The 13,917-nt window shown below is 54.5% G+C and overlaps 1 protein-coding gene across 1 annotated transcript in view; it reads right to left on the minus strand.

The window, feature by feature from the left end:
- Nucleotides 1-13,917, minus strand: part of SLC6A6 (solute carrier family 6 member 6) — a 77,659-nt gene that overhangs the window by 14,912 nt on the left and 48,830 nt on the right. The window contains exons 6-9 of the mRNA XM_081105676.1: nt 9,483-9,615; nt 3,333-3,467; nt 2,136-2,239; nt 1,882-2,006 (exon numbers count right to left, since the gene is read on the minus strand). Coding sequence (XP_080961802.1) covers nt 1,882-2,006; nt 2,136-2,239; nt 3,333-3,467; nt 9,483-9,615 — 497 coding nt within the window. The remainder of the gene's footprint in view (nt 1-1,881; nt 2,007-2,135; nt 2,240-3,332; nt 3,468-9,482; nt 9,616-13,917) is intronic.

Raw genomic sequence — 13,917 nt, forward strand, 5'->3', positions numbered from 1 at the left:
GCTCAATATGGTGCTTGTTAAAAGCTTATTAGAGAAATAATCGCCTTGGTGTTCAGACATCACCGTGGGGAGTAAGCGCCAATGTCTCGGAAGTGGACGGGAGGAAGACACCGCTTAGGTCGACAGGGTGTGCACACACATCAGAGGGCCTCGCTGCCCACAGAGCTGTCTCACGTATCGACACGTATCTCCCACTACCAGTTCACTCTGTGCTCCTGGCCATTCCCAACCCATCGAATCAGTTTGCGAGCCCTTGACCGGGGAGAAAAGCCGTCTGTGAAGGAGGTGGCTACCTCCTTCACCACTCTGTCAGCTCACGGGTGGTGTGGATATTTCTGCATTGTCTCGGGCCTGCCTTGGGGGCTTCTCAGGGCAGGAAAATGACGGCTGAAGGTCTGATTTGGAGCCGGGGTCAGTGGAGAAATACATTGGCCTGCACGTGTGGGTGTGAGGATGGGGCAGGGCAGCATCTTTGCAAGTGAGGAGGAAAGCAGGCCCCAGGGGCTCAGAGAGGTCCGGGGAGCCCAGAGGTAGTCTTATACAGGAAGGGGCAGAGGTTGTCACGTGTGTGGTGGGGGGGGGGGCGGGGGCCGGGGAGGAAGGACACTCTCATATCAGAGGGGCCCTGTCCTAGAGACCCCAGCTCTAACCCTGATGAACCCAAGGCTCTCAGGCTGTTGGTCTCATCTGTGCAGCAGACATCTGACTGCACAACGCTGAGGTACCCTTGACACCCCCCCCCCCCCAACTCGTGTCTTACGGGCAAGGGTGACACCTTGGCAGGGACTCCAGCTGTGCCTGCCCCTGGTCTGTGGTGGTCCCTGGTGTCAGAACCTTACACTCTCCTCAGGGCTTGAGGCACCTCAGCCCAGGGCCCCCGCCAGCCTCCAAGAGGCCCCACAGAGGTCATGAGAAATGAGGAGATCGAGCGGAGCAGAGGGAGGTGTGTAAAATAACAAAACCTGCAGGCCATGGATGGCCACCTTTCCAGTGGATTGGGCAGGACTGGACAAGGGCAGAGAAGCCAGAGAGGTGGACGTGAGGATCCTGGGAGCCGAAGCCACTGCAGTTTTAAAGCTGCAGGTCCAGGACTTAGTGCATCATGGCCAGGCCTAGAACTTAGGCACCTGAGATACGGTGGTTCTGAGACTCTAGGATTCTAGCAACTGAGGACCTCATGATTCTCAGATTCCCACACTGTCCTGCTGGAGCCCCAGGATCCCAGCTTAAGACCCCAGGCTGTGAAGTCTGTGTTTCTAGGGGAGTGTCCTGGGGAGCCCAGAGCGTGACAGTGTCCCCACAACACCCCCCCCAAAATCAGATCTGTCCTGTCCCAGCGGGCGGCCTGCCACGCCCGGTGTCTCTCCCCACCCCAAGCCTACGGTGGTGCCTGACACAGAGTAGAGACTCAATAAATCAATAAACATCAGTGGAATGAATGAATGGGTTTGCTTAGAGGGAGCGCGCTGGGAGCAAAGTGCAAAATACAGAAACCAAAGCTGAGAAGGTGATGATGGAATGCCGATCGGTGGCTGACTTGGGCCTGAGTTAGGAAAGTGGTTTCTGTTTCGGAAACCAGGAGTTTGCTGGGGAAGGAAGGGGAGGGGGAAAGAGTACACGGAAGTAGCTAAATATTTCCCAATGTAACCAAACCCATGTTTCTACCACCCCTTGGGCCAAATCGCAAGGAACGTGTTTAAAATTTAGCTTTTGTACTCTTTGATACTTGGGGGACATCTTGGTGGGGGGGGGGGGGTCCGTTTTGGAAACCAGGCTCGTCCCCCCCCTCCAAAGGCCCTGGGGTCTGGCTTCATGCCTGCAGTACTCATCTTACACACTAGGTGGCAGTGCCCACCACCACTGCCACCGATACCACCATACCTGACTCAGCCACATCAGCAATGTCCACCCCTTGCTCTTGTGCCATGAAGCCCAGGATGGAAAAAATTGCGAAGCCAGACACAAAACTGGTACCACTGTTCAGGCATCCCAGCAGCATACAGTCCCTAAGTTACACATATGTCAGGGAGCAAGTTAATTCACAACACAAGGAAGCCACGCTCCCTACTTCTCTTTTTTCTTTAAACATCATCATCATTTCTAAGGTCCACCAGGCCCGCTGGCACAACACTTGCCTGTACGAGTTGTACTTGTACTTGTTGTAGCTCCCCAGTGAGGTCATGGCTCCCAGGCAGATGGCATAGGAGAAGAATATCTGGGTCCCAGCATCAATCCAGACCTATGGGGGTTAAGGGGGTGGGTGGCAAGGACAGAGAGAAAGAGCCATTAGACCTGTCCTCCTGGAGGAGGCAGTGTGGGTCCCTGGCCACCTGGTCACTGAGGACTGCACCTGAAAATGTGCAGATTCTCAACTGCAATTGGAGTCTCTGTGCTGAAATCCAAGGTGCCTTTCAAGACAACATTGAGCTGCAAGGAACCCCAGAAGTTGAAGAAACTGGGCTTGTAAAATAGATGGATCTGGATCCCAACCATGGAATTATGGGCAAGTTAATGTGACTCCTGAAGCCTCAGTTTGCATATCTGTAAAATGGGCTCCACGGCCCTCCCCACAGAGCTATTTTGCAGGTTCAAAGAACAGTCCACTACCAGTGGCAGCCTGGTAAGTCAAGTCTGCTGTCATTACTGTAATTGTTATTGTCTGGGGCCCCTGAGTTGGAATGGAGAAGAATCCCCTAATGGTTAATGCAGGCAAAGCTGCTCTCCAGAACGCTCATTAGGCAGTTTTCCTTATGGCCTCAAAGCTGCCTTCCACGCTGTCCTCTGATGCTGGCCACCTCCCTCCCATCTACCTCCCAGGGCGAGAAGAGAGTGGGGAAGAGACCCAGAGCAGCAACCTGAAGGCTGAGGATCCTGGGAACAAAAAGATCCTTCAACAGGCCCATAAAATCTCCCAGGGTTTTCTCCAACCCCGCTGTGGTCACGTGGCTGAGTGCCAAGAGGTGAACATTCAGTACTGATCCCTCAGGTTTCTAAGAGGTCACCAACTCTGAATTCCGTCCTTGGCCACGGAAGCCAGCAGCTCTCCCACCCCCACCAGGCAGCCCTCTTGGCTGGTGTAGGCGGAGGCCAGGTCCAAGGAGAGACTAGCTCAGAAAGCCTTCTCTCTCCTCCCTGGCGCAGCGCCTGAAGAAGACTCTATAATTGGCCTGCCTCAGGAGTCCTCGACAAAGATACACACACAGCTGGAAAAGCCCACGGGCGCTGTGAACTGCCTGCCCCCGCCCAGTGGAAAAGTACTAGGGGGTTTGGCTAGATTTGTGCACCCAGCACCACGGCCCAGGAAGGAGGGAGGACGGGCTGCCCTGCAGTACCTGTGGGTCCTTGAGGCGACTGATATCAGGGTACAGGTAGAACTTGATGCCTGCGCCTGCCCCAGGCAGCGTCAGCCCACGAACCAGCAGCACCAGCAGCATAGCAAACGGGAAAGTGGCCGTGAAGTAGACAACCTGCAGGGAAAGGAGGGGTTCAGGGGGGGCCTGGGGCACCTCCTGTCACTGTTAAATTAGAGCATCTTTTCCGAGGCAGGGATTCTGTGGCCACGCTTGTCATTTCATCTGCTGTGTGACCTTGGGCACATTGCTTAACCTCTCTGGGCCACAGATGCCTCACCTGTAACCTGGGTGTTAGGGACTTACCTCATAGATTTACTGAGAGTCTATTAAAAAAAAAAAATCCTGCCCTAACCGGTTTGGCTCAGTGGATAAAGTGTCGGCCTGTGGACTAAAGGGTCCCGGGTTCAATTCCGGTTAAGGGCATGTACCTTGGTTGCGGGCACATCCCCGGGGGGGGGGGGGGGGGTATCGGAGGCAGCTGATCAATGTTTCTAACTCTCTATCCCTTTCCCTTCCTCTCTGTAAAAAAAATCAATAAAAATATATTTTAAAAAATCCTATAAACATTGACTAAATAATTATATTTGGAAACAGAGTGGTGGACAAGACAGAGAACAAATCCCTGCCCTCACATTTGAAGAGGGTAGAGATAGAAAATGCAAAATAAGAGTAAACAAACAAGTGTGTATGAAAAAGGCTTAGCCCAGTGGTTGGCACATGGCAATTAGTTCATATTAGCTAACATTTACAACTATCAGTATGACTCATGGTTAAGAATCAGAGAAGTGCGGGTTCAAATCCAGCTCTCTCCCCTCACTTGCCATGTGACCTTGGGCATCATGCTTAACCTCTCTGGGCCTGTTACCTCATGTGTCAATTGGAGATAAGAGAAACAAGATCATCACCAAGAGGGGAGGCGAGGATTCAATAGGATGACGCTTCTGGCATAACCAAGAGTGCCTGGCACTTGGGTCCTCGAGAAATGGGGCCTGTTATTAACGTTATGATTTTGCAGGAAGCACAAGGGAACCCCTGGGAAGGAAACGAGGCCTTTAAGGCCGTTCAGCGAGGATGGGGAAGACCCTCCACTTCCTTGGAGATACGGGAGGTCCACAGCCTTCCCTGAGTCTCACTGCACATCCTAGACAGGCCCAGTCGATGCAAGGTGTGCACCAGGGATGACCCATCCCCAAGGGCCTGCCCTACTTTCTCTCCTTCTCCTGTCCCGAGAGCACTGGTCTCCAAACATCCTGTGGCCCCGCTTCTAGCAGATTCCCCCATCTTTTTCCTCACAGTGAGGAGACTCGAGGCAGCGTTTATGATGGGAAGGAGCTCAAAGGTGTGTGGCTGCATTTCCAGCAGGGCATTGGCTGAGCTAGGACTCCCCACGCACAAGGCCACATCATGCTCACCATGCCCCCCAAACTGATACACCGGCTACCTGTTGACAGGGGGAAACGGAGGCTCACAGGGCTCAGAGACTCACTCAGGTCATCTGCAGAGCTCAGGATCTGCACTCAGAGCCCTAAGATTGGGTCACGGAGCCCCCAGCTCCCTCCAAGGGCCTTGGGGGCCTAGAGACGAGGGAGGAACCACCACACAGCCAAGGCACCCGTTTTACAGGTGAGGAAACTAAGACTGAGGACCGGACGGAGTGCCCTGGCGTTGGGGGCAAGAGGCAGTGCTGGGGTCCAGGAAGGGAACAGACACTGACAGAGGGTGACAGAGCCCCCGGCCTCGCCCGGCTGGCACAGGAACCCCCCACGAAGCTGAATTCTCAGGCAGCAACCATTCTTTTGTGTAAAAACAACCAGAAAGGGGCTTTGGAAAAGGGCAAAAAGGAAGCTCAGGGCCTGTCTGATTCAGCTGTCCGTGGTCAGTGCCACCAGGCAGCATTTATGCAGTGCTTACTGTATGCCTGGCACTATTCCGAGTGTGGCAACTTCTATATGCAGTTGGTCCTGCACGAACCCTTCGAGGTAGGTTTTATTTTTTTTTTTATTTTTTTTAAAATATATTTTATTGATTTTTTACAGAGAGGAAGGGAGAGAGATAGTTAGAAACATCGATGAGAGAGAAACATCGATCAGCCGCCTCCTGCACACCCCCCACTGGGGATGTGCCCGCAACCCAGGTACATGCCCTTGACCGGAATCGAACCTGGGACCTTTCAGTCCGCAGGCCGACGCTCTAGCCACTGAGCCAAACCGGTTTTGGCGACGAGGTAGGTTTTATTACTAGCCCCACGCTGAAGGCAAGGAAACTGAGGCCCAGAGAGAGTCAGCCCATCTCTTGTCAGGCAGCACTTAAGTGGCAGAGTGGATGCGCCCCCAGAGCCTGCCTCCGGGTGACAACGCAGAGCAGTGAAAAGCCTCCACGCCTGGCAGTTCAGGCCATCCTCCCCAAGGCCCGGGGCAGGGTTAGGGTTAGGTCGAGGGCTTGGGGCGGGCTCACTGCAGGACAGACAAGTCACTGTCCCTCCCTGGCTCCACTGCCCCACCTGTGAAGTGGGGTGCACTCAGACCAGGTGAGCTCCGAGGTTCCCTCCGGGGGTGGGGGGGGGGGAGGGAGTGGCCGAGGGTGTCAGCTTGGGATCACCCAGACTGGGGTTGGTACCCCCTTTGCCCAGCTGGGCCTTACCTCCCAGGTGTCTAGAGGGAGTTGAGAGTGCTTATGGTGCCTAACGCTTGGCATGCAGTCAGCCCTCAAGAAACCTGAGCTGGGAGTACTCTCCTGATGATCCCATAGGGCGGTGGGCATACTCCTGCCTCAGTTTCCCCAGCCACACATACTTTCTTCTCCTGAGGCAGAGAGCCCTATGTCCCAAGGACAAGCAGGCGGAATGGAGGGTGGGAGCAGGGCAGGAAACCCCGAAGGGGTGAAAGAAGAAAACCAGCACGGCTCCTCCCTTCCTGCGCACAGGCCCCTGACCAGTTCCCACCTCTGGCTGCGGTGGGCCACACCCGGTGGACAATAGCTGCTGACAGCAGGCCCTCCCCAGAGGGCAGCTACTTCAAAGCCAGCCGCGCTCCACTGGGCTGGGCGTCCAGGCGCGGCCAGAGGGCTTTGTGTCAGGGACACGGGACACCACGGGGGATGGGGTGGCTTCCCTTGTTTTCCTGTATGTAGTTTGTTTAACAAGCACTGAGTAGTTCTTACTGTGTGCCAGGCCCTGTGCTGAGAGCTTGATGCGTGCTAACGCCTGCAGTCCTCCCAGCTTGAAAGGTAGGTGCTATTGTGCCCTGCACTTCCCAGGTGAGGAGGCTGAGGCTTGGAGAGGTCACCCTGGCTGCCTGGGGTGGCAGAGCTGGTGGGTGGCAGAGGCAGGGCCTGTGTCTTGTGTTTGTTAGCATTTTCCCCCAAATCCAGAACAGGACAGACTCCCCTGCTCACAGCCTCCCCTCGGCTCCTCTTCACAGCCACCCTTGTTCTGCAGACTTTGCCCCTGAGAGCCCTTCTCTCAACTTTTCCGTGACTCCCCCGGGATCCTGGTGGGAGAGGCTGGTGCCAACCGCTGCCAGTTGCCCTCTGGCGATGGCCCAGCAGGCCTTGCCACGGGACATGGTAGTTTTCCACTCTTGCTGGCAAACCTCAGCAGCTCCTCTGAGCCCTCGACCCAAATGCCCTGTGGCCCAATCGCCCTGGAAACTTGCAAGGATAGCACTTCCTCGTTCTCCAGTGACCGTGGGGAGTGGGTGGCCCTCGAGGCAGGAGAGAGATGGGCGAGCCTCCTGCTGCCCTGAGCTTCCTTGGGGGTGAAGGCGTGGGCAGGTGGGGCCATGGGCCGGTGCCCAGTGCTGAGGCACCCTGTGTGTTGGGGGCAGGGGGAGAAGGGCATTGCTAACTTATTTCACACGAGGGGAAAATGAAGCTCAGAGAGGGGAAACGGATTTGCCCAGTCAGGCTGCTCGTGGGGGGCAGAGCTGAGACCCAAAACTGGGTCTGCTCTGGCTGGCACCCCTGCTTTATTCCTAAGCTCTGGATGGAAGAGCTGCCCTGGAGGCAGCGATGGAGAGGCACAGCCTCAGGCACGTGCACTGTCCCTCCTTTGGGTCCTTGGACTGTACCTCCTGTGCGAGGGTCGGTCGCCCGGCACCTTCCTGGACCAGGTGGCTGTGACCCTGGTCTGTGGTCGGAGCTGAGGCCACGGCTGGTGGTAGACGAGGCCGGCAGTGGAGCCTCACTCTGCTTTGTCTTGGCTCCTGGGGCTCGCCCAGACCCCGCTATTGTTCTGGGAGTCACGCCTGCCCCTTAGGGGCCTAGGCTGCTAAGGAGGAGGTTGTCTCTAGGGGCAGGCTAGGGGGACCTTTGACAAGTCACGTCTTCAACTGGCCACAGATGCAGCCTGAAACTATTTTTTGCTTTGATTCTATTCTCCTGCCTTGGGGCCAGTGCTCCATAGAAACTTCCTGAAAGACTGACCTCTATGAGGGGAGGTGGAGGCAGGGTGAGGAAGGGACTGGCGCTTACTGTGGTCTATGCTAAGCACTGTGCTGGGTGCTGAACACACCTCATCTTAACCTTCTCTACCACCCATTTTCTAGATGAGAGCACGGAGGAGCCGAGGTGAGGGCGCAACCTTGGACAAGTCACTTCCCCTCTCCCCGCTCAGTCCCTCACCGTTTAGAAAGAGGAGGTGACGAAAGGGGCTAACCAGGTGGATGAACTCCAGGGCGCTGTGGGAATAACTTAAGCTGCCCTCTTCCTGCCCATCTGGGGGGATGCTGCTAGCAGGGGGGGGGGGGGGGGGCGGGGGAGAGAATTCCTTTCCACATTGGGTTTTAGGATCCCAGGATGGCTCTGCCCTGAGAAGCAGGCGGAGAACACTCCTCGGCAACCATGGGCTCCCAGATCTCGCCCTGCTGGAATCTGTTCAGATGCACAATTTTGCCCAAGGGGCTCTTCAGCTGTGTAATTCCAAATTCTGGTGCAGCCAAGGCCCCTTCTCTGAACTTTACCACGGCCCACCGCCGTACCTCAAGTGCCACTCTAACATACTCTTTTGACTTGTGGGGGCTTTTGATCTTGGAGATGTTCTCCCTACCAAGATGCAAACGATGGGGGGTGGGGGCAATGGTAGATGGACACGCAAAGGCAGACCAAGCCCACACCTTCGCTACGGCTTCGTGCCTGGGCTTCAGGCTCGCACCTCTGACCACAACAGACCCTCTGCACTGACGCTGTCAGTAGAGCGGCCATGACACCAGGCAGATAGCAGGTGATTGCTCAGCTCTGTTAACACAGAACATTTTAGTTATAGGCTAACATGTTCATTATTGCCAAGATATATCTGTGTGTACCTAAAATCTTAATTATAAGCTACTGTTTTAATTACCCACCCCCGCCTTTGTTAATAGCTAACATCCTAGTCATCATGTAACGTATTAATCAGCAGCAGCTCAGTTACAGCCAATGTTCTGATGAACAACAACCATCTTAATCATCAGTGAAAGCATTCCTTAAGGAACATCTGAAGTTACCAGCTAAAATGTTCTTGGAAAGGTAATCCAGTTAATTTGACTAAGCAGCAAAAATCAGTGCTTATCGAGCCTCAATGTGCATTTGGATTATGTCGGCTACTGCTCCAGTGCAGGTTCTGAGTTTTAGGCCCAGGGCAGGCCCACAGGTTCTGCATATCTAATGAGCTCCGGGGGGGGGGGGGGTGGTTTGCTGATGTGCTGGTCAGGGGACTTTGCAAAGCAAGGGTCCATTAAGAACTGGTTATTAACAACAGAGCTGCAGAGAACCTCATTACCAGCTAACTTATCAGTTACAACCTCAACATCAGTTATCCGCTAACATCTGCTCTACTGGGGGAACCAGCGGTGTGTTGGAGCTTGTGCAGGTGGCTGTACTGATGGTTCAATTTGCAGGAATTTCACGAGCTGGATGTTAAGCCATCAATAACTTGAAAGCAGACATGGGGGAGTCTTTATACCGTCAGATGAGGGAATGCTACAAACCAGGGCTTTACTTGTTTTTCGAGGACTGGTTTATCAGCCCGCACCCCCTCCCAGGTCAGGGACAGTTTCGGGCAGGAAGGACTGTGGGGCGGGAGGTGCTCTCTGGCAAGGGCCACTCTCCATAAGGCAGGGGAGGGAGAGGAGAAGGGACAGGAGCACAACTCACTTTCCCCGTGGACTTGACGCCTTTCCAGATGCAGAAGAAACAGACCAACCACACGAAAAGAAGGCAGAGAGCAAGGTCCCACTTCAGTGAGCCGGGGCTGTTGATTCCAGAAGACAAGCTCAGCACGTTGCGCCTTGAAGCAAACAGAACCGCAAGTCAGTCGGGCCAAGGTCTGGGGTTCAAATCCTACATCATGTGCTGATTTGCACAAGTCACATGTCCTCTCCAGGCCCTGGAATCCCCGGGAAATAGTTAACACCCTTGTCACAGAGTTGTGGGGAAGTCAAGCAGGAGATGAATTCAGACCTCGAAGTAAGGTGAACCTGGGTTCAACCCAGCCTGACCGCGGGCAAGTTAAGCAAACCCCTAAGCCTCAGTTTCCTCATCTGTAAAATGGGTACTGATTCCTATGTGACTGGTTCTCAGCAGACCCTTCTGCACTGGGTTAAAACCCCCGGCTCCACCATATAATCACTGACTTTGGGCTAATTACCCAACCTCCCAGACCTCAGTCTCATCTATAAAATGGGAGCAGCTACCATCCCCCAGCAGCTGCCCCATGCCTCTTTTATTTTATTTGCCCGTTTCTTATCTGGATCTCTCACTAAAATGTAAGCCTCACGGGGACAGAGTATTCCACCGGTGGCTGCGGAACACCTACCCACCTCCTTGCATGGATTGTTGTTAAGAGAAGCCCACATGAAGTGCTAACTACAGGGCCAGGGTTGCAGCCAGCCCTCGAGAAACCTGAGCTGTTGCTGTCGTGATGCTGAGAGGCCCAGAGCAGCTCCTGGCACCTAAGCAGATTCCCCCTCCCCCAGGGGGCGAAGGTCTCAAAAGGAGGCAGGCAGACCATTTGGAGGACAATCAGCAGGGGGCAGCCACCAGCCCTGCCCAGCAGCACACCGCACAGCCTGGATCTTTGCAACCCAAGAACCTCGCTGACGCACACAAGCAACCACTCACTGACACACTCCTAAGGGGCAGGTGCCACCTGAAGCCAGGGCAGGACAGCACAGGGTGCTGCTGGCAGAGAAGACCATTCAACTTTATGCCCAGAAATGTCTCCATTGTCCCAGAGCTCTGACTGCTGCAGTACTGACCAAGGGCAGCCACGCTGAGCAAAGGGACATGAGCCCTGCCCACCAGCCCACTGGAGTCACCTGCCCACCAAATCTCCAGGCCATGGAGCCTGCGAGACAGAGCCCTCATTCCCCCCTGGGAGATGCTTGGTTCCTTCTAATGAAAGTCAGCTCCCTATTTGAAGGCCACTCTTAAGCAGGGGAGGCAGAGAGAGGAGTGTGACTTCGTGCCTCCGTTTCCTCATTTGTAAAACGTGAATAGCACCTTCCCAGGATGCCGCTGGGAAAGCCTTCCAGACCACCCCTAGCCTCAGCCAGTTGTGGGATGGCCCCGTGGCCATGGCTCTGGGACAGTTTCATTGCTCCTTTTATGTCCCCACAGAAGCTCCAACGTGAGGACTGTGAATAAATCCAAAATTCCTGCTCAGCTAACACCCAGGCCAGACCTTTCTGTGCTGTGCCCCCAGCACCTAGAACAGCATGTGGCATATATGAGGGCCTCCATAAACATGTATGGAGTGAATGGAAGGACTTAACTTTGGTGAATGGGAAGTTTGCATATCACTCTGGACTAATCCACGGAGTATTCCCACGAACAAGCCTTAAGGGGCAGCTTTCCTCTGTGTGTTCCTTGCTGGTCACCTCGACATCAGTGGACCTCCCAGTGGTAACACCAGCAAGGTCTTTCCTACTTATCTCATCTGACCCAGGGCCTAGAGGTCATCTGCCCCCCTTTACAGATGGGAAAGCAAGGCTTGGAGGACCCCACTGCCCACAGACACACAGCCAACAGGGGGCAGAGCTGCCACCCCAGATCCAGGCTTGTCTGACTCCCAAAGCCAGTGTCCTCTGGACTCCACCTAACTGTCCCTCTGATTCACAGAGAGAATAGAGCCTAAACTTTCAAAAGAATCTCCCCAGTCCCTGCTACTGGCCGGGGTCACCTGGAACATGGACATCTCCATAAGGCAGGGCTGGCGGCCAACTGCATCCCAGCTGGGGCCCTGCCAAGCACGTGGATCTGGCGGCCGCAGCAGCTTTAGAACAAAAAGCCATTCCCCGGGCAGCCTCCAGAGCTCGGTCCTTCAATGAAGGCCCAGGGCATGCTGGGCAGTGGCCCAAGACTTCCTTGTGAATGGGCAGCGGCGGGGAGAGCACTTTTCCATCTCCACACCGTGGCTCCCTCTCCAATGCCAAGCACACCGTCCGCCTGTTCCCAGAAAGGCCTTCCCTGTGCTCCACAGATGACTAAGCGGGTCCCTGGCTGTCCTCTCACACTGGATGTCCCCCGGGGTGACAAGTCTGGTTTGACTATCAGATTCTAGACGCCCCTAAGACAAGAACCTCACAGACAGGCACACAGTAGATGCTCAGCTAATGCTGAGGAGGTGCCCAGTCATAAGACGGCTTTTTCTTCTCTCCTTAAGGGCAAGTTGGCCAAGAAGCTTGAAACCTGGGAGCCGGAATGCTGACCAAGCCCACAGCCAGTTTACTGACACCTTCCTGTCTCCTCCCACCACCGTCCGGGAAAACCAGAGGTGCCCACCAGGAAGGAGAGGCTCCCACATTGGCTTGCTCTGGGCAATGACTGGCTAGGCAGGCCACAACCAGGAAACCGAGTCATAACTTGCTTTTAACCTTCCTGGTGGCCATCTCTGTGCAGGATCTCGTTGCCTCCAGTGACACCCTAAGGCATGTTTTCTCGGACCCAGCCATTCCGTTCCCAAGAGTCTCTCTCTGTACAGTTTTACTCGCATGTGTGTCCAAAGGCAGGCCCACCCCACAGCACTGTTTATTAAGATAAAAAAAATTGGAAACCATCCAAATGGCCACAATAGGGTCAGAGCAGGCACGAAGCCACTGGAATGCTGTGCAGCCCAGGGGATAGCAGGAAGCCCCTGGGCCCTGACGAGGAGCTCCCTCCTGAGATAAACAGTGAACAAAGCAAGGTGAGGAACAGCGTATGGCCTGTCCCCATGGTGTCCAAAGCGATGACTGCGCCTTGTGCTTGAACACGCACTTTTGCCAGGACATACCAGACGCTGGTTGTGTCGCTGCCGGTGGGGAGGGGTCCCGGTGGAGGGGTTGCGGGGGAAGGGGACTCACGTGGCATCAGATATATTTTTTCATTGTCGGAATGTTTTTAATGTGCACGTTTCACCTTTATACAAATTATTAAACTCTAGAAAATGTTTGTAATGGGCTGTGCAGACATTCTAGGAATGGAATAAATATGTCTCATCAATCAGAGGCTGTCCTAACAGAGCCCGACATGGGCTTGGGCCAAAGTGACTGACATCCTGTCCAAGGATACCTCAAGGGTAGCCGTGGAGGCCGGAATGTGAGTGGGTCTATCTGAATCCCTTTTTGAGAGAATCCAGTTTAAAGGATCCTCCACAAGTCCCTTCCCTATCAGACCCCCATGGTCTCAGCCACAAAGCAGACCAGGACCTGCTGGGCCTTCCCCGCGCTGCGGGGCAGTTCCATGCCCCAGAGGGACTCCCATGGTGCACTGCCCCTCACAGGTGCCCCCTGACCACGCCAGACTGTACAGGTTACCCCAAATCTTGCCACATCTCCCCAACACTGCCTCTCCCGCAACTCCCCCCAGCTACCAGGCAGTCTTTCTGCCTCCACTCTCAGTCCCCAGTTTGTTCTCATCGATCTGGCAATACCCGAGTCAGGCTATGCCTCCCCTGCTCTGCATCCTCCAGGGCACCTACCCACCTGCCCAATAACACCCTCCCAACCTGCCCTAGCCCTGTTTGCCTCCCTGAATGTGACCAAATACTCTATCATCTGTCTAGACCCAGACACCTTAAAAAAGGAGGGTGGTGACCACTGACGAGAGCGGGACCAAGGTGTAAAGGGGACATATCAGGACAAGCTGTGGGTAGTCCCATCTCGAACCTCATCCCCATATGGCCCCTTCACTTCCTCCTTTAGCCACACTGGCCTCTGGAATGTTCCCAGAATAGGTGGAGCATGCTCTTGTCTCAGGATCTTTGAACTGGCTGTTCCCTCGCCCCACCCCCTTCAGGTCTCTGTTTAAATGCCAGGGCAATCTTTCCTGGCCACCTTATGTAAAAAACATCCCTGGTCGCTCTCCCTCCCCTGCCCTGGCTTTATTCTCCATCATGTATCATCGTGTTTCTATTATAATTTGATTTGTGGTATCTGTTTAATGTCTGTCTGTCCTACTAAAATGACATCTCCACGGAGGCAGGGCCTGTGTCTGTCTGTCTTGATCACTGCTGGATCCAGAATAGTGCCTGGCACATAGTAGGTGCTCAAGACATTAGTTGAGTAAATTAATTATTCCCATTTAATTGATGCAGAAACTGAGGCTCAGA

Source organism: Myotis nattereri (assembly GCF_964212035.1).
Source record: "Myotis nattereri genome assembly, chromosome: 14".
NCBI classification, from domain to species: domain Eukaryota; kingdom Metazoa; phylum Chordata; class Mammalia; order Chiroptera; family Vespertilionidae; genus Myotis; species Myotis nattereri.